The sequence below is a fragment of the Vitis riparia genome, chromosome 14 (assembly GCF_004353265.1).
Source record: "Vitis riparia cultivar Riparia Gloire de Montpellier isolate 1030 chromosome 14, EGFV_Vit.rip_1.0, whole genome shotgun sequence".
In the NCBI taxonomy this organism is placed as follows: domain Eukaryota; kingdom Viridiplantae; phylum Streptophyta; class Magnoliopsida; order Vitales; family Vitaceae; genus Vitis; species Vitis riparia.
Window position 1 is genome coordinate 6,060,659 of NC_048444.1, and position 24,504 is coordinate 6,085,162.

At 34.9% G+C, this 24,504-nt stretch overlaps 3 protein-coding genes across 3 annotated transcripts; all 3 read right to left on the reverse strand.

Annotated features, from left to right (window-relative positions):
• Positions 1-1,170: 1,170 nt before the first annotated feature.
• Positions 1,171-7,109, reverse strand: LOC117930689 (UDP-glycosyltransferase 83A1-like). The gene is made up of 2 exons (XM_034851322.1): positions 6,594-7,109; positions 1,171-2,256 (listed from the first exon to the last, which is right to left on the reverse strand). The coding sequence occupies exons 1-2, from the start codon at positions 7,072-7,074 to the stop codon at positions 1,373-1,375; spliced, it is 1,365 nt and encodes a 454-aa protein (XP_034707213.1). The 5' UTR covers positions 7,075-7,109; the 3' UTR covers positions 1,171-1,372.
• Positions 7,110-12,943: 5,834 nt separating this feature from the next.
• On the reverse strand, positions 12,944-17,600 carry LOC117929817 (UDP-glycosyltransferase 83A1-like). The gene is made up of 2 exons (XM_034850237.1): positions 17,077-17,600; positions 12,944-14,008 (listed from the first exon to the last, which is right to left on the reverse strand). The coding sequence occupies exons 1-2, from the start codon at positions 17,555-17,557 to the stop codon at positions 13,125-13,127; spliced, it is 1,365 nt and encodes a 454-aa protein (XP_034706128.1). The 5' UTR covers positions 17,558-17,600; the 3' UTR covers positions 12,944-13,124.
• A 4,712-nt stretch (positions 17,601-22,312) lies between these two features.
• Positions 22,313-24,082, reverse strand: LOC117929720 (UDP-glycosyltransferase 83A1-like). The gene is made up of 2 exons (XM_034850106.1): positions 23,602-24,082; positions 22,313-23,196 (listed from the first exon to the last, which is right to left on the reverse strand). The coding sequence occupies exons 1-2, from the start codon at positions 24,080-24,082 to the stop codon at positions 22,313-22,315; spliced, it is 1,365 nt and encodes a 454-aa protein (XP_034705997.1).
• Between the last annotated feature and the right edge of the window lie 422 nt (positions 24,083-24,504).

Here is a 24,504-nt window from a genome sequence, read left to right on the forward strand (position 1 = left end):
AAGCTTCGGCAATGGCGGAGATTCGAGCTCTATGGTTTCGGACAAGTTGGAGGCACTCAGGAGCCTCGTTCCTGTCCACAATGGAGACATCCAAGCCGACCAGCTGTTCCAAGAAACCGCCGACTACATCGTCCTCCTCAGAAAGCAGGTCGTGATTTTGCAGAGATTGATTCAGTTTTACGGATCTGGCCACGAGGAAAATGCTGTATAGTAACTTCTTTTTTCAATGAGGAAAGAAGAAGGAAAAAAAAAAAAAAATGCATTTCTTGGTTTACGGTCCGTTTGGATGCCGAGAAAATGACGGAAAATTTGGAATTTTTGCTAAACTCATTTGCAAAGCCACAAAAAGCTCTAATCTCCAGAATTTTCTCTCCTTTTCCTACATTTTCTCGCTATGTCCAAATGTTCTTTTTGGTAGAGTTTTCATTTTTCCTTCTTCAAGTTTAGATTACTGTATCTCTCTGGGAATGCCTTCAATCCCAGTAAATGCATTTGGCTCTAAGTTCCATTGAGAAGTCTTTGATTCTTCCAAAGCCTATAAAATTATTGAACTTTCTGTATTTGAATATCAAATATGAAATAGCTGTATTTTTCGATACAATAATCAGCAGAAAAGATTTTCCTCCTTCAAGCCATATAAATTTATTTGAATTAATTCATATCTATAATAAATAATTTATTCGATTTTTCCCACTTTATAAACGTTTTAGATATTTCATTGAGAAATTATAAAATTTTCTCTCTTTTTCACCTGAAAGAACATTTTCTTTTGGTTGCCGACACAGTGACAAAGGTGATATAATATAAGGTTTTTCTAATGGTTTGGAAATTGGTAGGTTTCTTTGATTTTTCTAATCTATCTATCTAATTTACAGTGAGATGTGAGTCATGTGATCTAATGTTGTGTAGAATGAGGGCATTTGTCTTGGTATTTTTTTAAGGCAGAAAATGAAAATTTGAAAGATGTTGGTTCAAGCAAGTTATGATTGTGTGTATGCTGTCATTGTAAGTCAATGTCTAAATTATTTTAAGGATTTTCTAGTGGATGAAATTGATGTGGAAGTAGACTACTTCCAGCTTTTTGATGAACAAATTAAGCTTTCCTTAATTGTCAGACTAATGAAGAAAATGGAGCATGGAGTTTGTCTTATCAATTGAAAAGCTTTGAGATCCATCATCAAGCACAGATTTGAATCTATTCATAAGAGATACGTCTTAAAAGGAAAAAAATGATGGATAATGATGATGAGTGATGACAGAGGAACAGGGTGGTGAAGTTGGAGTTGGAAAGTGGATATGATGTTTGGATTTTATTATGACAATCCAAAGCTTTTAACCGAACAACATCTTGAGAAAAGCTTGAATTATTTGTCTATGACTTGATCCATTCAATGAAATTCTTCAGGTTGTTGTGAGACTTGCCACCTTCTTTAACATTATGGGCTGTCATTTCCTTAAGCTCCATAACCCTGGCTTTGAATTTTTCATCCATGAGCAGCTGATCCACCTTATTTTTAATTTCTTCCCCTAGTATGACACCTCTTTCATCTGGGTTAAGCCCCAGTCCCACCCTCCAAACATCACAGATGTATCCCTTGTTAAGGATCTGATCACCAAAGTAAGGCCAGCAGAGGAAGGGGACCCCATTGCTTACTCCTTCCATGGTAGAGTTCCAGCCACAGTGGCTTAAGAAGCAAGCAACAGAAGGATGGCTCAGAACCTTCTGCTGCGGTGCCCAGCCCACCATCAGCCCACGAGTGGAGACCCTCTCTTGAAACCCCTCGGGGTAGGCATCATTTGCCCCAGTGGTGATATCTGGCCTCACGACCCATAGGAATGGCCTGTTGCAGAGCTCAAGTCCTAAAGCCAATTCTCGGAACTGGGCTTTGTCAAAAACTGTGAAGCTTCCAAATGCGACATAGATGACTGAGCAGGCAGGCTGTTGATCCAGCCATTCAAGGCAAGTCGAGTTCTCTGGCCAGAAGTGTCCTGCGGAGTTTGCCTGCCGATTGCTTGCCAAAAGTGGGCCTACTGGTAGCAGAGTCTGAGCTAAGGAAAATGCATCAGGCTCAAGGTCATAGGTGGAGTTGCAAATGAGCCAATCTGCGACAGTGATGGATTTGTTGTTTCTTAGCAGATACTTGAATACGAGTGTTTGTGCGGCCAAGTCACCGATGCTGGTCCATGGGAGGTTCGCTGTGTTGATTGGGGGCATGTTTGGCGACAAGTGAAACTTCTGGCTTTTTATTGGAGTTCCTGCAAAGAAAAATCCCAACAGAAACCAAGGACGTTAGGGAGAAGTTCTTCACAGCATTATGATCCATTCTTCTATTCTCATGTCCTCTAAGGCTATCCAGTTTGAGCAGCACTGACTCGAGGTTAGTGTGGTAGATGAAGTATGACAAGTTCTCTGGATAAATCAGATATCACCATTTTCGCTATTGGTGTTATAACTTATATAGCAGTCCTGAATTAGCATACCAAAATTTGATTGTGTACCTATGCTGCATTTACTGTGAACTGTTTCTTCCGTATGTTATGCTCCTCGTCACTCAAGGTTATTTCTCAAGTCACTTCCTCATACTCGCAATATCATTCTTATTGGGAAAGAAGAAAAAAAATTTCAGAGCAAGTTATTTGGGGCTGTTTTTTAGAAATTGCTATTAAAATCAAAAAATTGTTTGTAGACTTTGAAACACATTTGATGTTTTTTGGCAACATAGTTTAATTATTTTTAATTTATTTCACTTATTTTTTTGGGGATGTTTTTAAAAAAAAATATAAATACTAAAAATAGTTGAAAATGAAGTACTGTAGATAAAAATATTATTCAAAAAACACTTAAAAACACATAAAAATAGATTGAGAATATTCTAAGTACTTAAACAAACTTTTATTTTATAAAAATATTTTGAAAATTGTTCTCAAAAAATGTTTTTTAAGAATTATTTTCAATAATGTTCCCAAATAAGCCCAAATCTCCTATTGCCAATATCCTGTGCAACAAAGCATAGATGATCATCATCTATCATTCAAAACTGTAGCAAAAAATTCCTAACAACATAACAATCCTAAATCATTGTATTGTAATCCTTGATAGTAATTTTTTTTTTATTCAAATGTCGAAGGGAACTAGAGGGTTTTATGACCCAAGGAGAAGATGCAATTCGAGAGAACAAATTTTGGTTTTTTTATTGAGAATTTTTTCATGATTTTCCCCATTACAATCTCCCTATTTTATATAGGCTACTTGCCTTGAGGATAGACTCAATAAAGAAACTAAAAAGATGGTAAGAAATTAAATTAAAAAAAAAAAAAGAAGATACTAAGGGTCATTATGATGCTAACATTCCCCTCTAGTCATACATCTTAAATATTGTTCCATACATTTATTAACTATTACCGTTTCACCATCGTTTTGTGGGTGATAAAAAGTACTCATTAGTAGTTGAGTTCCTTGAAATGTAAAGAGTACCAAAATTGATCGGTGAAAATTTGATCTTTATCACTTAGAATAGTCCCTTGCAAACCATGTAACTTGTAGATGTTATCCATGAATAACTATGATACATATTTAGTTGTATAGGGATGTGTCATTGCTAGGAAATGAGCATGCTTGCTTAAACTGTCAACAATCACCCTAATGACCTACCTACCATGTGATTTAGAAGCCCCTTTACAAAATCCACAGTGACATCAGACTAGATTTGTTTTGGTATTGGTAGTGGTTGCAATAGTCCCATATAAACTATATTTCCAACCTTATTCCTCTTGCATATATCACACTTAGCTACAAACTTATAAGTTTCTCATTTCATCTTTTGCCAATAAAAAACCCTTCTTATCCTTTCTAAGGTATTTTTAACTCCAAAATGCCTTCCAACTGCCACACTATGAGCTTATTGTAGTACCTGCATTTTGAGATCAAATTGATTCCCTAACCAAAATCTCCCCTTTATAACTCAATTGGTTATTTTCCTAAGTAAAATTTAGAGTGTAAGGTTAGATCCGCATGTATTTGTTGAATGAGTTGTTGTATCGTTTTATCTTTCTTCTATTAATTTTAAGTTAACTAGTATGGTGATGACTTTTTCTTAATGTTGCCATAGATCTTCGTGGTCTGATGAGAGGTTGAACTAGATATTGCATTGATTGAAACCATAAGATCATCCTCTTTAATATCATTTTTAGCTTCACATGTCGCTTTGCCTTCACTTTCATCATCATTTAATAGAAAAATTTGCTTTCTTTTACATCTATAGCCAAACTCATACTTCTTATCACAATAATAAGAAAGTTTTTTTTTCACGTCTCTCTTACATCTCTATGGTTGAAATCCTCTTAATGGGTGGTAATTGACTATATATTATGATTCATTCTAATTCCCATAGAGTTTATTGTAATCCCTTCACTTCTATTAGAGCCATTGACTTCATTGAGAATTGCCTCTATTACTCCTTCTTGTAGTAGGGCTAACTTGATGGCTTGGGCTAGTGTGTTTAATCAAAACATGGTGATTTGATTTTTAATAACCTCTTTTAAGTTGCTAATGAAGCATTAAACAAAATCTCATTTGACAATCCATCAGTTTTGACCATCAACACTTCAAACTACTCCTGGTATGCCCTAACTATAGAAACATATTTTAGTTATTTGCCTAATCGGACTATCACAAGCACTAGGCCAAAACTAGAAACATCTATAGAAAATTGTTCCCATTTAATTTCTTTGTTACTAGCCTTGTATTCTTGAAACCATGCTAAGGTCCTTCCTTCTATGTGTAATGTAGCTAATCCTACCTTCTCATGTTCCCTAATTCCATTGATTTTAAAAAAATCTATCACATTTGTAAATCCACCCACTAGGATTCCCATCTTCAAAATTTGGAAAACTAAGTTTGGAAAACTTGGTTTGAAAGGAATTTGTACCTCATAATTTATTGTTTGTCCTGCATCTATTAATTGAGGCATTGTCTTCATTACCTAACTCCTGTATTCTAGAAATCATGTATTCAAATTTCAAGTTCATAGTTGCGACCATCTTCAATAGTTCTGATAAGGGCGCTACTTGTTTATCTAATAAATCTTTCAATTTTTTAACAATATATTCAAGTCAGCATTGTTCTTGCACTCTAATCCCTTCCACCATGATTTATGCCAAGACTATCATTTGATACCAATATTTATGAGCAAGGAGAAGATGTAATTTGAGAGAACAAATTCTGGGTCTTCTTATAGAGAATTTTTGTATGATTTTCGCCATTACAATCTCCTTATTTAGTATAGGCTACTTGCAGGATAGAGTATAAGGAAACTAAATTAAGAAACTAGAAAATGAAATTAAAGAAAGTAAAGATGACAAGAGATCTTAGGGATCCTTCACTACGGCGTAACAGAGGGTAAGAATCCCAATAGTTGAAGAAAGCAATCAGACAATTACATGAGAGCTTTGATCTGCAGTCTGAAGCTCTTAAACAACAAACTAAAACTCTCAAAAGAGTTACGAGAATGGATGGCAGCCATGAACGAAGTATGAGCTCTCATAATCAAAGTCCTTTTGAGAGCTCCTTCATCAACGCTAATCAGTTAGGTTCCAGCCATGGTAATTTCCAAGCATGGTACGATAAAATTGATTTCCCAAAATTTAATGGCATTGATCTTCATGGTTAGGTGTTTAGGAATGTGGGATTTTTGCTACAGATTCCCATCTCCTTTCTCTTGGAGGATGTGTCATGGTTTTGGACATCCAATGGCTCACCACAATTGTTCCTATTGTGTGAGGTTTCAAACAATTCTGCATGGACTTCAACTATGTTGTAGTATGTGGCTCATACTGAGGGAAAGACATATATGAAGAAAAATGGGCAAATATCGAAGTAAAACGATAATATTTGTTATTTGAGTTTGTATTTTTATTGTTAAGAGTGAACGATAGGTTGGGGGGGCAACACCCCCTACTATACGGTTCAAGGGTATTTTTGGAATTTCATTACCTGAATGTTAGTATAAATACCCTTTTATTGTAACCCTAATTTGACATATAGTAAAAATCTTCTTCCTTGTTCTTGTGAATGTAGGCAATCAGTCAAATCACGTTAAATCTGTCTTTTTTCTTTTTGTTTTTCTCTAATTTCTTCACTAGGAATTGTTGCATGAAAATCAACAAACTACGAGGACAAGAAACATATGTTATGTAGTGCTACAAGTGGAATCATTAAATTGGTTAGTGTTGGTCATATAAATGAGGCTGAGTACAACTCTTGCAGTTACTACTATGGAGGTGATCAATTGGATGGATTAATTGACAATAGCTAAAAACCACGCATGAAAAAAATAAGTGAAAACAACTAAAAGATATTATTAAAAAAATTCTAAAATAAAAAAATATTTTATATTTTTTGGTTATTATTCATGCTTTCATATATTTTTTTGAATAACAAAAAATTGTTTTCCAAAAAATTACAATTGTAAATCACTACCTTATATTTTTTGGTTGCAGGCAAATTAGTTGATCAGTAAGCAGAAGTATGTATGATTTTCTAATGTGTTAAATGCTGTTGGAACACAATCAAAAGTGGTGACGGGGAGGCTTACCATCATCATCTACTATCCCATCATCGATCAGGTTTTGCATGCGAAACGTCAAGACCATCATTGCAGCTGCTGATGGCCAGAAGGCCGCTCTCTTGATTCCCAATTTCTCTGCCACTTCCAGAGCCCAACCCATATGCCCATCTGCAATGACACAAGCGATCTCATGGTCGTCCGTACGATTGATTTCCTGTATGAGCTCTTCCAGCTTCTTAGGCATGACCCGAAGAATTCCTTCACATGCCTTCCCCAAGTCATTCCTATCCTCCCAGGCTTCTAACCCATCGGGGATTGAAACCAGACGGATCTGATCCCTTACATCATCCTTTCCTGCGAAAGATTTCACAATCCGCTCTTGAGAGAAGTCTGTGTTTACAAATGTGACTTTGAAGCCATGCATGACCAAGTTTTGTGAGAGCTCCATGAGGGGAATTACATGGCCTTGTGCTGCGTAAGGTATAGCTAAAACATGTAAACTCCCCATTTTTACTCTCTCTCTTGTGCTGCTCACAGACTCTGATCCCTTCTGTAGAACTTTTTTGACTTCTTGCTGTCATTGGGTCCACTTTCCTTATCCTTATGGATTGTCATTATCCACATTTTGATATTATCCTGGTTGTTTTTTATACGGGAGTGTATATGTGGTTGGAAATTGAAGATATATATATATATATATATATATATATATATATATATATATATATATATATATATATATATATATATATATATGATATCATTAAAATTTACTTTTTTTTTTTTTCAAGTTGTTTCAAAATTAAGTATTTGGAGTTATAAATATTACAAAAAAGTAAACTTGAATTTGGGTTACGTTTAAGGATGACGACGAGGCGTTCGGGACTATTAAGGGTCGCCCCCATCCTAACCCTGCCCCGTTTATTCAAAGTAATTCCGATCCCCGTCCCATTTAAAAAATTAAACGGGGTAGGACGGGTATGATAAATTCCCATACCTGTCTGCCCCATCTCGTTTAACTTTTTTTTTTTTAAATTACTTTTAAAATTTTTAATTATATTAAAATAAATATATTTTATAAATAATTAAATTATTATATTTTTTATAAATTATTTTATTAAAAATATTTTATTATTATCTATATATTAAAAATAGTAAAATAAAAATTAAATTAAATTAATTTTAAAAATTAATGTTATATATAATTGGGGTGGAGCGGGGCAATACCCGAACCCGCCCCGGGTTTTAAAAAAATTTCTAAACCCATTTATTAAAATTGAACCTTGTCTCATTAGGGGCGGGACGGGACGGGTACCCCAAAAAACCCGCCCTATTGCCATCCTAGTTATGTTCAGACATCTATTCAAGCCAAACCGAGTTTGAGTTAGAAAGTCAAATTAGAGTATTTAAAATGGTATTCCAAATTTGCTCAAGCATTTTTAGATTAAGGTTGGATAGGATCAAGTCCACCAAATTACACCACTATCTTCTAACCGTTTAAAAATACCATAGAAAAATGAGATGTAGGATTTCACATCTCCAACCAAATTTTGCATGTCATGCTTAAAGAAAGAATTAGGTGTTGGAATTTATATATAGCTGAATGGAAATTAGGGCTATTTTTTTTTTTTTTTTTGGAAGACATGTTTTTTAATAAACACAACCTGTTTCAAAGGATGTGTCTGGTATTTTAAAGACAATCTTTTCTAAAGAATGTGTCTGATGTTTTAAGATAGAACCTTTAATGGATATGTTTAGTATCTTAAAGATACATTTCTTCTAATAATCAATAAAATCTACAAATAAGCTCTTCATTATTTCCTCTCATTTTTTGTTTTTTTTTATTTACTCACTCACTCATCCATTCTCTCCATTTTTTCGCCTTTTAGTCTAGTAAACTTTTATATCCTTCTTAGCTTCAAGTTTAGTCTTTTTTTTTTTTTTCTATTAAGGTTTTTTTTTTTTTGTATTCAAGAGAGTACAAATAGCTAAGTGATTTGTTATTTCTTGTGATTCAGAGTGCTACTATCACAAAAAAGTGATCGTTGTATCTTGGAAGACAATTACTTGTATCGTAAAGACCTAAGCAGGATGAAATTTGTCTTAAGGATATAAAGTCAAACTCTAACCTCAATCAACCCTAGAAGTCCATCTAGTCAATAGTTGGGGACAACAATCTAAAGACAAATTTTCTTTTGCAACTAATTTTATTACAATGGATTTTTAGTGAAGATGACTTCTACATCTTTTATTATACCTCTTCCAGTTGCATATGGTGAGAAATTTGAGAAGTTTACTAGGACAAACTTCAAGAGGTGGCAATAAAAAATGTTGTTCTACCTCACAACTTTGAATCTTGCTCGGGTCCTATATGAGGATGCCCCTATGTTAAAGGAGGATGAAACTGATAAACAAGTGCAGGTAGCTGTGGAAGCTTGGAATCATTATGACTTATCATGCAAGAGCTACATCCTTAATAGTTTGGACAACACTTTATATAGTGTGTATAATCCAATAAGAATTTCTAAGGAACTATGGGATTCCTTGGAGAAAAAAAAAACACAAGAAAAAGGATGTTAACTTGAAGAAATTTGAAGTCAGTAGATTTTTGGAATTCAAAATGATAGATCCAAGGCAGTTATGAGTCAAGTCCAAGAACTACAAATCATTTTGCATGAGATACATGCAGAAAAGATGTTGTTGAGTGAGTCTTACCGAGTTACAATTATAATATTAAAAATTACCACCATCTTGGAAAGACAATCGAGTTTCTAACAAGAAGATAGGAAAGCTTCCTATAGAGTCTAAGGAAAACTTGGTAGAACAAAAAACTAGCAATAAAAGGAAATACTCTGATGAATGTCCTAATAAGAGGAAAGGTAAGTTTAAAAAATTCAATGGAAAGTGCTACATGTGCAACAAACAAGGCCACCAAGCTAAGGATTCCCACTCCAAAGGACATGACAAAAAAATCAAGTACATATGATCGAAGAAAAGAAGTTGACAACTGATGTGTCAAATCTAGTGCTTTCTGATATGGTATTTGAAGCCAATATGGTGAACAACCCTAAGGAATAGTGGATAGACATAGGAGCTACTTGCCATATATGTTTAGATAGAAAGATGTTTTCTTATTATGTACAAATAAATGGAAGAGAGCTATACATGGGTAATTAAACTGCTTCCAAAATCGAAGGCATAGGAAAGGTGATACTAAAGATGACTTTAGAAAAGGAACTCACTCTCAATGATGCGCTGATCCAATTTGAGTACCTCTACAGGATATACCTCAACAAAAAATTGAAGAGTAACGATAACAAGTGATTGAGTTCAAGAGTTCCTCATATAAAATTATTGACTCTAGAGATATAGTAATATGGAGAAGACAAAACTGTTTCAAGTATCGACAGAACCAGAAGTGCCCCTTGTTTCAAAGAGAGGAGGACAGGTTATTCACATTTCATTTGATGGTCAGATGCGAATTGAAAGTTAAGCAATGGTAATTTTAAAGATTCCCCAGGAGAAAAATAGAGATGTTTCCTACATTACTCATAATACGTGGAAGTATTAACGTAATTTCATAGAGTGATTTGGTTTGAATGTTACATGAAGAACATAAGCCAAATGACGAAACGAGCGGACCTAGGATGTAAAAGATCATAACATGAGTGATTGGAAAATTAGGATTCCTATATATCCACTCAAGTGGTACTTCATTATACGATATGTATAAGATCCATCTGTATAGATATCGGCATGTGCCTGATCAATATCCACAAAAATTTAGTGTCTGGCTCATTATTGAGAAAGAATGAGTTCAAAATGGCTTTTAAATCCAATAAGTTTTTACTCACCAAGAATGAGGTGTATGTGGACAAAAGGTATCTTGCAAATGGGCTTTTTAAGATGAATGTAATGACTGTCTTGCGAGATTTCCATAATAATAAAGCTAGTTCTTTTGTTTATTTGCTTGAGTCTTTTAATTTGTGGCATAACAAATTAGGACATATGAATTTTAATTCTTTGTGCAAATTAAGAAATTTAAATCATTGCCTAGCTATTACATTGATCCTAATCATAAGTACGAGACATGTGTAAAAGCTAAGCTAGCTAAAGCACTCTTTCATTATATTGAAAGGAATACTGAGCCTTTAGATCTAATTCACAGTGATATCTATGATTTAAAGTTTGTGCAAACTAGAGGAGGGAAAAAATATTTCATCACTTTCATTGATGATTGCATAAGATACGGTTATGTATATTTGCTAAGAAGGAAAGGTGAGTCCTTGGGAGTGTTTAAACACTATAAGAATAAGATTGAAAGTCAACTTAGCAAGAAGATGAAGATAATAAGAAGCAATATAGTTGGAGAATATTAAGCACCTTTTGATTGGTTCTGTTTAGAACATGGTATTATTTATCAAACCAATGCTCCTTAGTCACCTCAATCAAATGAGATAGTTGAACACAAGAAGAACCAAACATTAAAGGAGATGATGAATGATATGTTGATAAGTTCTAATTTACCTCATAATTTGTAAGGAGAAACAATTCTTTCTGCAAACCATATTTTGTGAACAAAATACCACATAAGAAAATGGATGTAACTCCATATGAATTATGAAAATGACGAAAACCATCCTAGAAATATTTGAAAGTGTGTGGGTGTTGAGCTAAAGTAGTTGTTCCTAGCCTTAAAAAGGTTAAGATAGGGCCAAAAACAGTTGAATGTGTGTTTATTATTTATGCTAATAATAGTAGTGCATATCGGTTGCTTATATATAAATCGTACATTCTTGATATTCATGAAAATATAATCATTGAGTTAAGAAATGCCTCAAAACGCATTTCCTTGTAAAAGTACTTTAGAGAAAAGTTCTTAGAAAAGAACATATGATGCTACTAGTAGTAGTCATCAAGATGTTGAAGAACCCAATGACCAAAGTATCTAAGTCATTTTGTCTTGATTATCTAACTTATATAACAGAAAATGAACCTCAAACATTCAATGAAGCAATGTCTACTCTAGAAGCTTTGTTATGGAAAGAAGCTATTAATGATGAAATTGAATCCATCATGAAAAATCACACATTGGAACCGGTGGATCTTTCACCAAGTAATAAGCCTTTAGCTTGTAAATATAACTTTTGAAAGGATATTGAAGATCAATGGAGCAATTGATAAATATAAAGCTAGATTGGTAACTAAAGGTTTTTAAAAAAAAGAAGACCTTGACTTTTTTGATACATATTCACCAGTCACAAGAATAACTTCCATTAGAGTGCTGATTGCTATCGCTGCATTGCATAATCTTGAAATTCATCAAATGGATGTTAAGACAACATTTTTAAATGGTTTATTGCTCCTGAACAAGAGAAAAAGGTATACAAGCTTGTTTATCAAGAACATTGAAGCTTCCAAATGCAACATATATGACTGAGTAGACTGGCTGTTTATCAAGCCATTTCAGACAAGTACCCTGCCGAGTTTCTGAGCTGGTTACTTGCCAAAAGTGAGCCAATAGGTACTGTCTTCTGATCTGAGGTAAAAGCTGCAGGCTCAAGGTCTTTACTTGAACTGCAAATGGCTTTGTTGTTTCATAGCATAAAATCAAATGACTCTTTTTCTGTGGTTAAGTCACCAAGGCAGACACTAATCACGAGATGGCCTAATGGTTTGGAAATTGGTAGGCTTATTTATTTATTCGTTTAAAATTAAATTATATATGCCTTTTTATGGATTTGGAGAAAGTGGTTCCAAAAGGTTTACAAAGTTACAGTGAGACGAGAGTCATGTGACCTAGTGTTGTGTAAAATGAGGTCACATGTCTTAGGTGTTTGTTTTTTTACTTAATTCTAAATAGAACCTTAATACTTAATAGTGTTAAATATTAAGTTTTTGGTTTTTATAGTATTTTATTTATATTAAGTATTAAAAAGTAAAGAAAAACCAATATGTTATTTTTTCTATTTAAAAAAAGTTACATATTTTGATTTTTTTTATTTAGTAAAAAATTTATAATAAATCATAAAAAAATAGAAAAACAAACAACCTAAATTCTAAAAGCAAATTGCTTTCAACAAAAAGTAAAAAAAACAAACACTATCTTAGTGTTGTTGCAGGCAGAGAATCACATTTTGAAAGATGTTGGTTCAAATAAGTTATGATTGTGTGTATGTTGTTATAATAAATCCATATCAAAATTATTTCAAGGATTTTTTAATGGATGAAATTGATGTGGAAGTAGACTACTTCCAGCTTTTTGATGAACAAATTAAACTTTCCTTGATTGTCAGACTAATGAAGAAAATGAAGCATGGAGTTTGTCTTCTCAATTGAAAAGCTTTGAGATCCATCACCAAGCACAGATTTGAATCTATTCATAAGATGGTACGTCTTAAAAGGAAAATATGATGGATAATGATGATGAGTGATGACAGACAAACAGGGTGGTGAAGTTGGACTCACAAAGTGCATGGATATACTGTTTGGATTTTATGACAATCAAAAGCTTTTAACCAAACAACATCAATCTTGAGAAAATCTTGAATTATTTGTCTATGACTTGATCCATTCAATGAAATTCTTCAAGTTGTTGTGAGACTTGCCACCTTCTTTAACATTAAGGGCTGTCATTTCCTTGAGCTCCATAGCCCTGGCTTTGAATTTTTCATCAATGAGCAGCTCATCCACCTTATTCTTAATTTCTTCCCCTAGTATGACACCTCTTTCATCTGGGTTAAGCCCCAGTCCCACCCTCCAAACATCACAGATGTATCCCTGGTTAAATATCTGGTCAGCAAAGTAAGGCCAGCAGAGGAAGGGGACCCCATTGCTTACTCCTTCAAGGACAGAGTTCCAGCCACAGTGGCTTAAGAAGCAAGCAACAGAAGGATGGCTCAGAACCTTCTGCTGCGGTGCCCAGCCCACCATCAGCCCACGAGTGGACACCCTCTCTTGAAACCCCTCGGGGTAGGCATCATTTGCCCCAGTGGTGATATCTGGCCTCACGACCCATAGGAATGGCCTGTTGCAGAGCTCAAGTCCTAAAGTCAATTCTCGGAACTGGGCTTTGTCAAAAACTGTGAAGCTTCCAAATGCGACATAGATGACTGAGCAGGCAGGCTGTTGATCCAGCCATTCAAGGCAAGTCGAGTCCTCTGACCAGAAGTGTCCTGCGGTGTTTGCCTGCCGGTTGCTTGCCAAAAGTGGGCCTACTGGTAGCAGAGTCTGAGCTAAGGTAAATGCTTCAGGCTCAAGGTCATAGGTGGAGTTGCAAATGAGCCAATCTGCGACAGTGATGGATATGCTGTTTCTTAGCAGATACTTGAATACAAGTCTTTGTGCGGTTGAGTCACCCATGCAGGCCCAGGGGAGGTTCGCTGTGTTGATTGGGGGCATGTTTGGCGACAGCTGAAAATTCTGGTTTTTTATTGGAGTTCCTGCAAAGAAAAATTCCAACAGAAACCAAGGACGTTAGGGAGAAGTTTTTCATATTTTGATTGATGAAGCGTAACAAGGTCTGTGGATAAATCAGATGTCAACATAATCGCTATTGCTGTTATGGGAGTCCTGAATTGAAAAACCATATTTTGATTGTGAACATATCCCCTGGATTTACTGTGAAGTGTTTCTTCTGTATGCTATGCCCTCGTCCAAGTTCTTCATCGTATTCACAGTATTACCAATACTGGGAAATAATAATAAAAAAAAATTAAGAGCAGTTATTTGGGGACCTGTTTTTAGAAATTGTTTTTGGAAACAAAAAAATGTTTTCTAAACTCGAAACCCATCTAATAGTTTTTTAATCGAAAATATTTTTTTAGAATTTGACATGAAAACTTAGTGTTTTTTAAGAATATATTTTAATTTTTAAATTTATTTTTCTTATTATTTAAATATTAAGTAAAATATAAATATTAAGTAATATAGATAATAAATAGTGAAAACACCAAATAAATAAATAAATAAATAAAATTGAGAGCTTAAACAACATCTAAGATCATTGTATTATAATCCTCGATAGTAGCCAAGTTACATATGCCACCATAATTTTATTTTTTATTTTTTTTATTTATGTAATCAATTGTAACCTTCTTGTATTTTTTTTATGTTCTTATTAATTTTATAGGTACATAAGAAAGGGGATTAAAGGTGGTTTACATGATGAGCTATTGAATATGTCATTACAAGTGATGCATTTAATTAATTAGTTTCGGGGATATATTAAGCAACCAAGAGCATGGTTGCTTAGGATTTAAGGGTTTATTTGATAATTGTTTTCGAGAACAATTTTCTGTTCTTCAGAACAAAAAAAATAGAAAAACATGATTGGTAATTAGAAAACCATTTTCTGTTTATTGTTTTTAAAAACAAAAAAAAAAGGGTATTTGTAGAGAAAATCTTTTAGTTATTTTTATTTTTTTTATGAGAATTGTTTTAAAAAATAATTATACGGAGATATAAAATGATTAAAACTAAAATATTATATATAAAAATTACTTTTAAAAATATTAAAAACATGTTAAAAGTATTTTAATTAGGTGTCAAATAGACTTTTATTCAACAAAACATTAAAGAATAGTTTTCAAAATTGTTTTCGAAAACAATTGTCAAATAAGACCTAAGCCTTCTCAAGAGAAATTATACCTGTAGACCTTGAGTAACCGATTACAAAGGAGTAAGAAGTAGAAGAATCTACTACTTCATGCACTTTCAAGCACACTCCCCTACCAAATTATGCACATCAAAGGTAAGTGTCATCAAATAGAAGCTTATAACTATTTTGATTGATTTGGAGAGTACTCAGTTTTTTAGACCCTAAAATTTGTTTAAAGAATTAAGAGTGTGTTTTGGAGTGATTCTATAAAATGTTTATAGTATTTTTAACACTTAAATGATAAAAATTTTCAAGTGTTAGAAAGATTAAAAACGTTTCCTATAATCACTGTCAAATGGACTTTAAAAATCCATTTGGTAGTGTTTTTAAAAAATACTTGTAACTTAAACATTGTTTTTGAAGAAAACTCGAGCATTTAACAAAATTTAGATAACATTTTTAAAAAGTTGTTTTTTGAAGAAATATTTGATATATGATTCTCTCATAAACTTTTTTTTTTTTTAAAGAAAATACTTTCATTAAAAGTACTTCGAAGAGAAAAATGGAAAATGCATTTTAAAATTTTCTTTTAATCAAACTAACCATTTTCCTATGGTTGTAGCAAAGGGGTCAAAAGTTTTTCTCTCATGTTGGAATGGCATATGCAGGGCACTCTTCTTTCTCTACAGATTCCAATCTCCTTTCTCTTGGAGGATCGGACATGGGTCTGAGCATCCAATGGATCACCGGCCACACTTGTCCCATTGTGTGAGATTTCAAACAACTCCGCGTGGAGTTCAACTATGACAAGAAACATGTGCTACGTACGCATGTGGTGCTGCAAGTGTAGTCATCAAATTAATTAGTCACGGGTCGTATGAAGAAAACCGTAACCCAGGTAGGGCATGGGATGGTTGCTCAATTGTTCTCTATTGAAACAGAATTGATCCATGCCATCAACAGAGTCACAAAATAGCCCCCACTTGCTAGAGCTTCTTGCCAACTTTGAAGATATCTTTGTTAAGCCTAGGAGCTAGCCAAGCACCGCATCATGACCATATAATTCCCCTCAAATCAACAAGTGATCTATTCCCCCTATCCTTATCCCTATCCCAAGACCCAACTTAAACAATATCCACTAATGGTCATTTTCCTAACTTGCTGCCAATTCCCCTAAAACACCTCATTTCCTTTGTCTATGTATCATTATCAACAAGTGCCTTTTGCTTACACCACTTGATCCATAATTTCTCTACCTAAGAATGTTGATTCCCTAAACGACAATGTCCCTCTTGCACCCTCGTCCTTTGACCTTGTCAATTTGGCTGGCAATCATGACGATTTCATGTCAAGTTTTGCCTACATGCCAATTTGATCTCTTAGGATATGTCTGGTTCTTGGAAAAAGTACAAAAAAAAGAAAATTGAGAAAATAAAAACAAAAAATAGATTTAAAATTAATAAATTATCTTAATATGCTACCTCAAATTCCCCGTTTTTTATAAAAATTAAATGATTTTCATCAATGAAATCATATTAGAGAAAAATAATTTTTTTTTAGCATTTTTTTTTCCTTCTACTTATTTCTCTTTATTTTATTTTTTTAACCATTTTTCCACAAATTTTTTGGAACCAAACATAAACATACCCCAAGTGTATTTACTTAGATCCAAGGTTGGTGTGTTCGATCATCGGAGCCACCATCTTGATATTAAGAAAGAAAAGGAAATTAGATCTCCCACGGTTAATGCCATGTATATATAGCAAATCCTAGCAAAACAGGTTCCTTAATCACTACATCATAAATTTTTGGTTTCAGGCAAATTAGATCAGTGAGCAAACATTTGTATGATTTTCCCATGCATTATATGCTGTTGGAAAACAATCAAAAGCGGGCGACAGAGAGGCTTACCATCATTATCTACTATTCCATCATCAATCAGCTTTTGCATGCGATATGCCAAGACCATCATTGCAGCTGCAGCCGGCAAGAAGACCGCACGCTTGATTCCCATTTTCTCTGCCACTTCCAGAGCCCAACCCATATTCCCATCTGCAATGACACAAGTGATCTTATTGTCGTCCCTGCCATTGATTTCCTGCATGAGCTCTTCCAGCTTCTTAGGCATGACCCGAACAATTCCTTCACATGACTTCCCCATGTCATTCCTATCTTCCCAGGCTTCTAACCCATCTGGGATTGAAACCAGACGGATCTGATCCCCTACATTATCCTTTCCTGTGAAAGATTTCACAATCCGCTCTTGAGAGAAGTCTGTGTTTACAAATGTGACTTTGAAGCCATGCTTGACCAAGTTTTGTGAGAGCTCCATGAAGGGAATTACATGGCCTTGTGCTGGAAAAGGCATAACTAAAACATGTAAACTCCCCATTTTTACTCTCTCCTTCTCTCTCTCTCTCTTATGCTCCTCACAGATTCTGCTAATATTTAGTAGTAGTTATAAGCTCCAAATGATTATGATACTGCTTTTTATAGGGAGCTTGAAATAAGATAGCCAGTTGTCACGTACGGACTGTTTGTTTGGTGTCCGTGAGAACTCTAGGCCCGTGACGAAGTGCTCTCGTGGAACCTTTTTTTGACTTGTTGCTATCAGTGGGTCCATTTTCCTTGGCATTGTACCGCCCACTAACCGATGTATTCTCATTATACACTTTTTCATATTATCATGGTTGTTTTTTATTCGGGAGTATATGGTTGGAAATTGAAGTCATATATCATATCATTAGAATTTACTCTTTTTTTTTTCTTTCAAACTGTTTCAAAAGCATTTAAAGATACTGGATTTGGGTTATGTTCAGGCATCCTAACCTTAGATCAAGTTCATTCCAAACCGAGTTTGAGTTAGAAAAATGAAATCTTTATATTAGCGTTGGATAGGATCAAGTCGACCAAATTACATCCCTAGCTTCCAACCCTTTAAAAATGCCATAGAAAAAATGAGATCTAGGATTTCACATCTCCAACACAGGGTTTGGATCATCTTTATTAGATTCTTTCTTGAATATTCAGGAAAATTTTGCATGTCTGGCTTAAAGAAAGAATCAGGCTCATGGAAAAATATCACTGTAATGTTTATGGTTGATCAATATGCCAATCCTACACCCTATACCAGCACAAGAAAGGAACCCCATTGCTGTTTCTCAAGAACATTGAAGCTTCCAAATGCAACATTTATGACTGAGTAGACTGGCTGTTTAATTGTCAGCCATTTCAGACAAGCTGTCTTCCAACCTGGTTACTTGCCAAAGGTTGGCCAACAGTTACTGTCTTCTGATCTAAGGTAAAAGCTGCAGGCTCAAGGTCCTTGTGTTAGTGCATTACGTTAGTAAGATTAAGTTGACAATTTCTTATTTCAAAATAATAGAATTATTACTTTGAAAATTAGTATGATAATCTTATGAGATAAAATGAGGATGTTGTCTCTACAATGATGAAATCATACGAAACCGATAAAAAAATTATTGACACTTTGTATATATTAATTTTTCTTAATTATATAAATATGTTTTAAAATTGTGAGAGTTTTTAGACTATCGAGTGAACAGATCATTAAGTCTAGGATTGAATCAGGATGAATCTGGTCCCCTACTTCCTCGCCGTCAACATGCCCACAACCCTGCTTATGATCAAACTCTCTGTTTACTTTGAGGCCATGCTTGACTAGGTGTTGTGAGAGCTCTACCAGGGGAATTGCATGGCCTTGAGCTGGATACGGTAAAGATAAAATTGAGCATGTCGACTGCCCATTAATATTTTAGTTCTCTGCTTGTAATTATGGTATATTTAATTAGTTACAAAGTCCAAATCCTATTCGTTTTTATAGCGACTAAAACAGTAGGTACCTTTGCTTTTCAGCGCAATTCACCATATTCATCTTACTTTTGTCTTTTTGCTATCATTTGGTTTGCAGTTCTTGTCCTTGCAGTCCACTTCAGGTGACACTGTCATATCAATAGGTCAATTTTCCTTCATTGCACCTCTATAATGCTACCATAATGGTTCTTTCAGAGACAAACAGCCAGGGAGTTGTCCCCTCTTCATTATATCCCTGTCTTCAATAATGGAGATGATCTGGCCCGGCTGGATTAGAGAGAGAACTAGGGGCCACCATTTGACTGATTCATATAACAGTTAATTGGTTAATGGGACATCTGGGAGATGCACTGGAGAAAGGTAAACCCCTGTTTTCTGGGGAGGTTTTTTGGATCCAAATTTGCCTAATAACTCATTTCAATCAATAACAATCAGAGCCGAAGGGACAGCCCTAAGACCATCAAGAGTGTAAAACTCAAGTGCATTCCAGGTATTGGGGGAATTCTTTTCCCATGGCGAGCCAATCAACATACTTTACACTAACATCCAGGCCAAATGGGTCCCCTGATGCTGAAGGCGTTTGGTTCCCTTACAATTTGATTTACTCTCAAACTTTTGCTGCTTTTGACTCTCCGTTTGTAGCATATATTAAAGCAGAAAATCCAGTTGCCTTAACTGTTTCTCGTACAAGCTTAATGGAACTTTTTTCTTTCATCTGCTTTAAAATAGAAATACTATTTGGCAAAGCATCAGAAAGCGGACACCAACTGACTAGTTCCATGTCGGTGTCCTTCTTCCACATTATATTTGATGAGAAGTTTAATTTCTTTAGGGGGCTTTGGACAATTTGGGTTATGATTTTTCTAAAAAGAAAAAAAAAAACTATATTATGAAGATTAATAAAGGTGCTTTGATAGTTATGAAAAGAGAAAAAGGTGAAAAACTTAAACACTTTAATTGGAAAGACAAATTTAGATGAAACTGTGAAAGTGGAGCCAATCCATTCAGAGTCTTTTGCTAGTGTTAAAGAAGTTGTCAAAGTAAAAAAACTCAAAAAAATGATTAAGACTTTTTTTTTATTAAGAGTACTCGTTGGTACAAGAATGATGATAATTGTAAAAGGAATGAAGTTATGAAGAAGACAAATATGATTTCTCAAGTCAAGTTTTATTAGAGTTTAAACTTGACTTATGTTTATTCTCGTTAATTGTGTAGGATTAAAATAATTTGAGTTATGATGCAATTTGTTGAAATTTAACTTGAATTATTTATTTTTTATTTTTAGGAAAGTCAATATTTATAGAGTTCATGTTTTGATAAATTACCTTTTAAAGTTTAATTAGAATTAGGAAATAATATTTTAGGGTTAATACATAGGACTATATAAATATGTGGTTTTATATTAGAGAAAAGAAAAAAGGTAAAAAACAATTGAAGAGATAAACAAAGGGTGTGTTGAGTTTTGGGTAGAGAAAAGTTCAAGAGTTCGAAGTGTATGATTTTAAAGATTATAATAAATTTGATCTTTATTTCCCTTACACCAAAACAAATAAATTATTTATCTTCTCTATTACGTTTGGGGATTGTGATTCTCCTAACAAGTGGTCGCAGCTTCTGCCGCATACCCAATAGAGAGTAAGCCTATGCTATGATGTTTGTCTTTGCCAGATTAGCTTTAGGGTGTACCACTCACTCTTATTTCTATGGTGGCGTTGTGCAGCATGGCGCCTAAGCTTCGCACAGGTAAAGTGGTTTCCTTTCTCCTTTATTGTAAAGTTGTGGACTTTGTTTACCAAGGGATGGTAACGGGGTGGATTTTTTCGGGTACCCATCCCGTCCCGATTATATATAAAATTAATTTTAAAATTTTATTTTACTATTTTTAATAGATAGATAATAATAAATTTTTTAATAAAATAAGTTATAAAAAATATAATAAATTTATTATTTATAAAATATATTTATTTTAATGTAATTAAAAAATTTAAAAGTAATTTAAAAAAAAAATTAAACGGGATGAGGCAGGTATGTAAAATTCCTATACCCACCCCGCCCTGCCCTGTTTAATTTTTTAAACGAGACGGGGATGAGAATTGTTTTTAATAAACGGGGTGGGATTGGGATGGGGGCGACCTATCCCGAACCCGCTCCGTTGCCATTCCTAACCAAGTTGGGTTGGAGTTAGGCTTGACGGTCTATTTCCTTGACCTATTTTTGTTGTCTGACTTAGGCTTTCACTTTATTTAATTTACCTTACCTTGGAGGATTGCTCCTTGGCTTTTTCAATCTTGTCCTTTATTCTATTTTGTTCCCCGATTTGGGTGTGGGTGATGACAGTTTCAAGGAACATTTGCTTCCTTTTATACTTCATATCATTCATATGACCTATTCAAGATTTTAAAGGATTTTTATAAGGTACATAGCTATAAAAGGTTCAAGAAGTTGTATATCTGCATTGGCTAGGTCATTGATAAATATATGATAGGCATGAATTTGAGATGATGCATATGTATCCTCAATTATTTGAAAATTTATGAAATTTCTTATGGCATATTTTTAGGTCCCGATATTTTCCAAGATATATTTCTTAGTCAGAATTTCTGATATTTCTTTAGCATACTTAATACAGTAATACACATCAAATAGTTCATTCGATGAGGTGTTCAATTGCATGGTGAACTTGCTTATAACGAATTTTCCTATGCAGACAGATTATCAAAAGCATCTTCTGATTTGGGGTTAGTCAGAATATGTCAAGTATTTATTGGATTGAGTTTGAGGTTCTTGAAGTAGTTCCACCCTCCTTTGAGATTAAATTTTGATGCAGTAGGATAAGACTGGGAGCTCCACCTATAAGGTTCTATAGCAAATAATGCTTGTAGAGGAATACTCTTTAGCAAAGCTCTTCAATTTGTTTCCTTTAAGAACTCAGGTATTGTGGAAATTTTTTTCCCATGGTAAAGCCAATCAACATGCTTTTACACAAACAACCAGGCAAAATGGTTCCCCTGATGCTGAAGGTGGTTGGCTCCCTTACAATTGAAGACTGGCAGAGATTGTCAGCCCATCCATTTCTTTGTTTTAACTCTCAATGTTTTGTTACTTTGAAGTACTTTCCATGTCTAACGTATCTTAAAGTAGAAAATCCTGTTGCCCTAACTGCTTGGCATACAAGCTTAATGAAATGTTTTTCTTTAATCCGATTACAAATAGAACTATTATTTGGCAAAGCATCAGAAAGTGGATACCAATTAGTTCCACATCGGTGTCCTTCCACAGTCTATTTGGTGCTTGCAGAACTTGAGTTATTTGTCTATGATTTAATCCATTCAATAAAATTCTTGAAATTCTTGTGAGAGTTGCCACCTTCTGTAACACTATTCATAGCCATTTCCTTGAGGACCAGAGCCCTTGCTTTGATTTTTTCATCAAGGAGCAATTGGTTCACCTTGTTCTTAATTTCTCCTTGCTGGATTATGCCCCTCTCATCTCTGTTAAACCCCAGTCCTACCTTCCAAACATCACAAATGTACCCCTGGTTTAGAAACTGGTCAGCAAAGTAAGGCCAGCACAGGAAAGGAACCCCATTGCTGACACCTTCCATGGTAGAGTTCCAACCACAATGGCTGAAGAAGCAAGCAATGGAAGGATGACTCAGAACCTTCTGCTGCGGTGCCCAGCCCACCATCAGCCCATGAGTGCCTACCCTCTCTTGAAATCCTTCTGGGTAGCCCTCATGTTTCCCGGTGGTGATATCAGGCCGCACAACCCACAGGAACGGCCTGTTGGTGAGTTCAAGCCCCAGAGCCAATTCCTGGAACTGGGTTTCATCAAAGACTGTGAAGCTTCCAAATGCAACATATATGACCGAACAAGCTGTCTGGTTATCAAGCCATCTCAGGCAAGTTGAGTCTTCTGGCCAGAAATTCCCTATGGACTTGCCAAGCCGATTGCTCGCCAGAAGTGGGCCTATAGGTAGCATCTCAGGTGCTAAGTTAAGTGCTGCAGGCTCAAGGTCATAAATGGAGTTGCAAACGAGCCATTCTGCTGGTAGAATGTCTTTGTTGTTTCTTCTAATCATATCAAAAAGAAATTTTTGGGTGTTCAAGTCACCAATGCAAGTCCATGCAAAGTGTGCCGTGTTCATGGCAGGCATGGTCTCTGACAATTTAATCATCTGGTTTTTCACAGGAATTCCTAAAAAAAAAAATCCAACAGAAATTGAGGACTTTCATCAAAATATGAAATTTCTACTCTCAAACACTTTAATCTTAAAATGAAATAAAAATTATTAGTTGGAACAAGACCACAATTTATATCCTTAAGACGGAGTTAAGAAAAGTTGACTTGTTTTTGGAGAGATACTGTCTTAAAGTTATAATCGTTACGAGCAAATACGTGCAAATACCAACGGTCAATAACCACTCCAAGATATATCACCAATGACTCTTAGAAGCGTTCTGTTCATGAGTATGCTCATAAGATGACCAATTGAATCATCCAGATCTTGTTGCCCAAAGAAAAAAGAAAATAATAGAAGCAAAGCTGTTTTTTTGACTTGGAAGGGGGTTGGTGGAATTTTCTTTAGACAAAGGGTCTTACCTTCATTTGTGAGGATTCCATCGTCAACCAGCTTTCGGACACTAAATATCAATGCCAGTAGGGCAGCTGCTGCTGGCCAGAAGGCTGCTCGTTTTATTCCCATCTTCTCTGCAACTCCCATAGCCCATCCCAAATTCCCATCAGCTATAACACAAGTGATCTCATCATCCGAACCATTGATCTCTTCTATGAGCTCTTCCAGCTTGCCAGGCATAACACGAAGGATTGCTTTAGTTAGCTTCCCCAGGTCATTCCTATCCTCCCAAGCCTCTAATCCATCTGGAATGGAAACCAGACGAATCTGACCCCCTATATCATCCTTTGCCGACAATGCGTTCACAACCCGCTTATGATTAAAATCTGAGTTTACAAATGTGACTTTGAAGCCAAGCTTGACTAACCATTGTGAGAGTTCCATGAGGGGAATCACATGCCCTTGCGCTGGATAAGGTAGAGCTAAAACATGTGGCTTCTTGCCCATTTTAATTCTTTTTCTTATACTTGTCACAGATTTTTCAGATATGAAAGTATAGATTTAGACTCAAGTTCATGTCACTTTTATAGGGAGGCTGGTGTAAATTCATGGCTGAGGATCCAATGCTCAAGGTGTTGTCTTCATTCCTTTTGGCATTTATTTATCTCCCAGTTGAGGAATCAAATGCTTTTGTTTCTCAGTGAGTTGATCCATTATCTTTGTTGTTTTCTTTTGGGTTTTTTCTATGGTTTGGTTTATTTTCTTTGTTTTTATAGCCCTCTTATGCCATGTATTGGCTTCAGATTCATCGACTATGGTTTTTGCTTATGTTCCTTCTATTGGTTCAACATCATTAGATATATGTCATCTTCATGGTACTTGGAAAAAGATGAGAAGTGCTTGGATTTGCAGACAGTCTTAGTTAACAT

Excerpts from the sequence above, each read along its gene's own strand:
- LOC117930689 (XM_034851322.1), bottom strand. The coding sequence starts at position 7,074 with ATGGGGAGTTTACATGTTTTAGCTATACCTTACGCAGCACAAGGCCAT. Across the intron at positions 2,257-6,593 it reads TGGGATAGTAGATGATGATG|GAACTCCAATAAAAAGCCAG; the intron begins GTAAGCCTCCCC and ends TTTTCTTTGCAG.
- LOC117929817 (XM_034850237.1), bottom strand. The coding sequence starts at position 17,557 with ATGGGGAGTTTACATGTTTTAGTTATGCCTTTTCCAGCACAAGGCCAT. Across the intron at positions 14,009-17,076 it reads TGGAATAGTAGATAATGATG|GAACTCCAATAAAAAACCAG; the intron begins GTAAGCCTCTCT and ends TTTTCTTTGCAG.
- LOC117929720 (XM_034850106.1), bottom strand. The coding sequence starts at position 24,082 with ATGGGCAAGAAGCCACATGTTTTAGCTCTACCTTATCCAGCGCAAGGG. Across the intron at positions 23,197-23,601 it reads TGGAATCCTCACAAATGAAG|GAATTCCTGTGAAAAACCAG; the intron begins GTAAGACCCTTT and ends TTTTTTTTTTAG.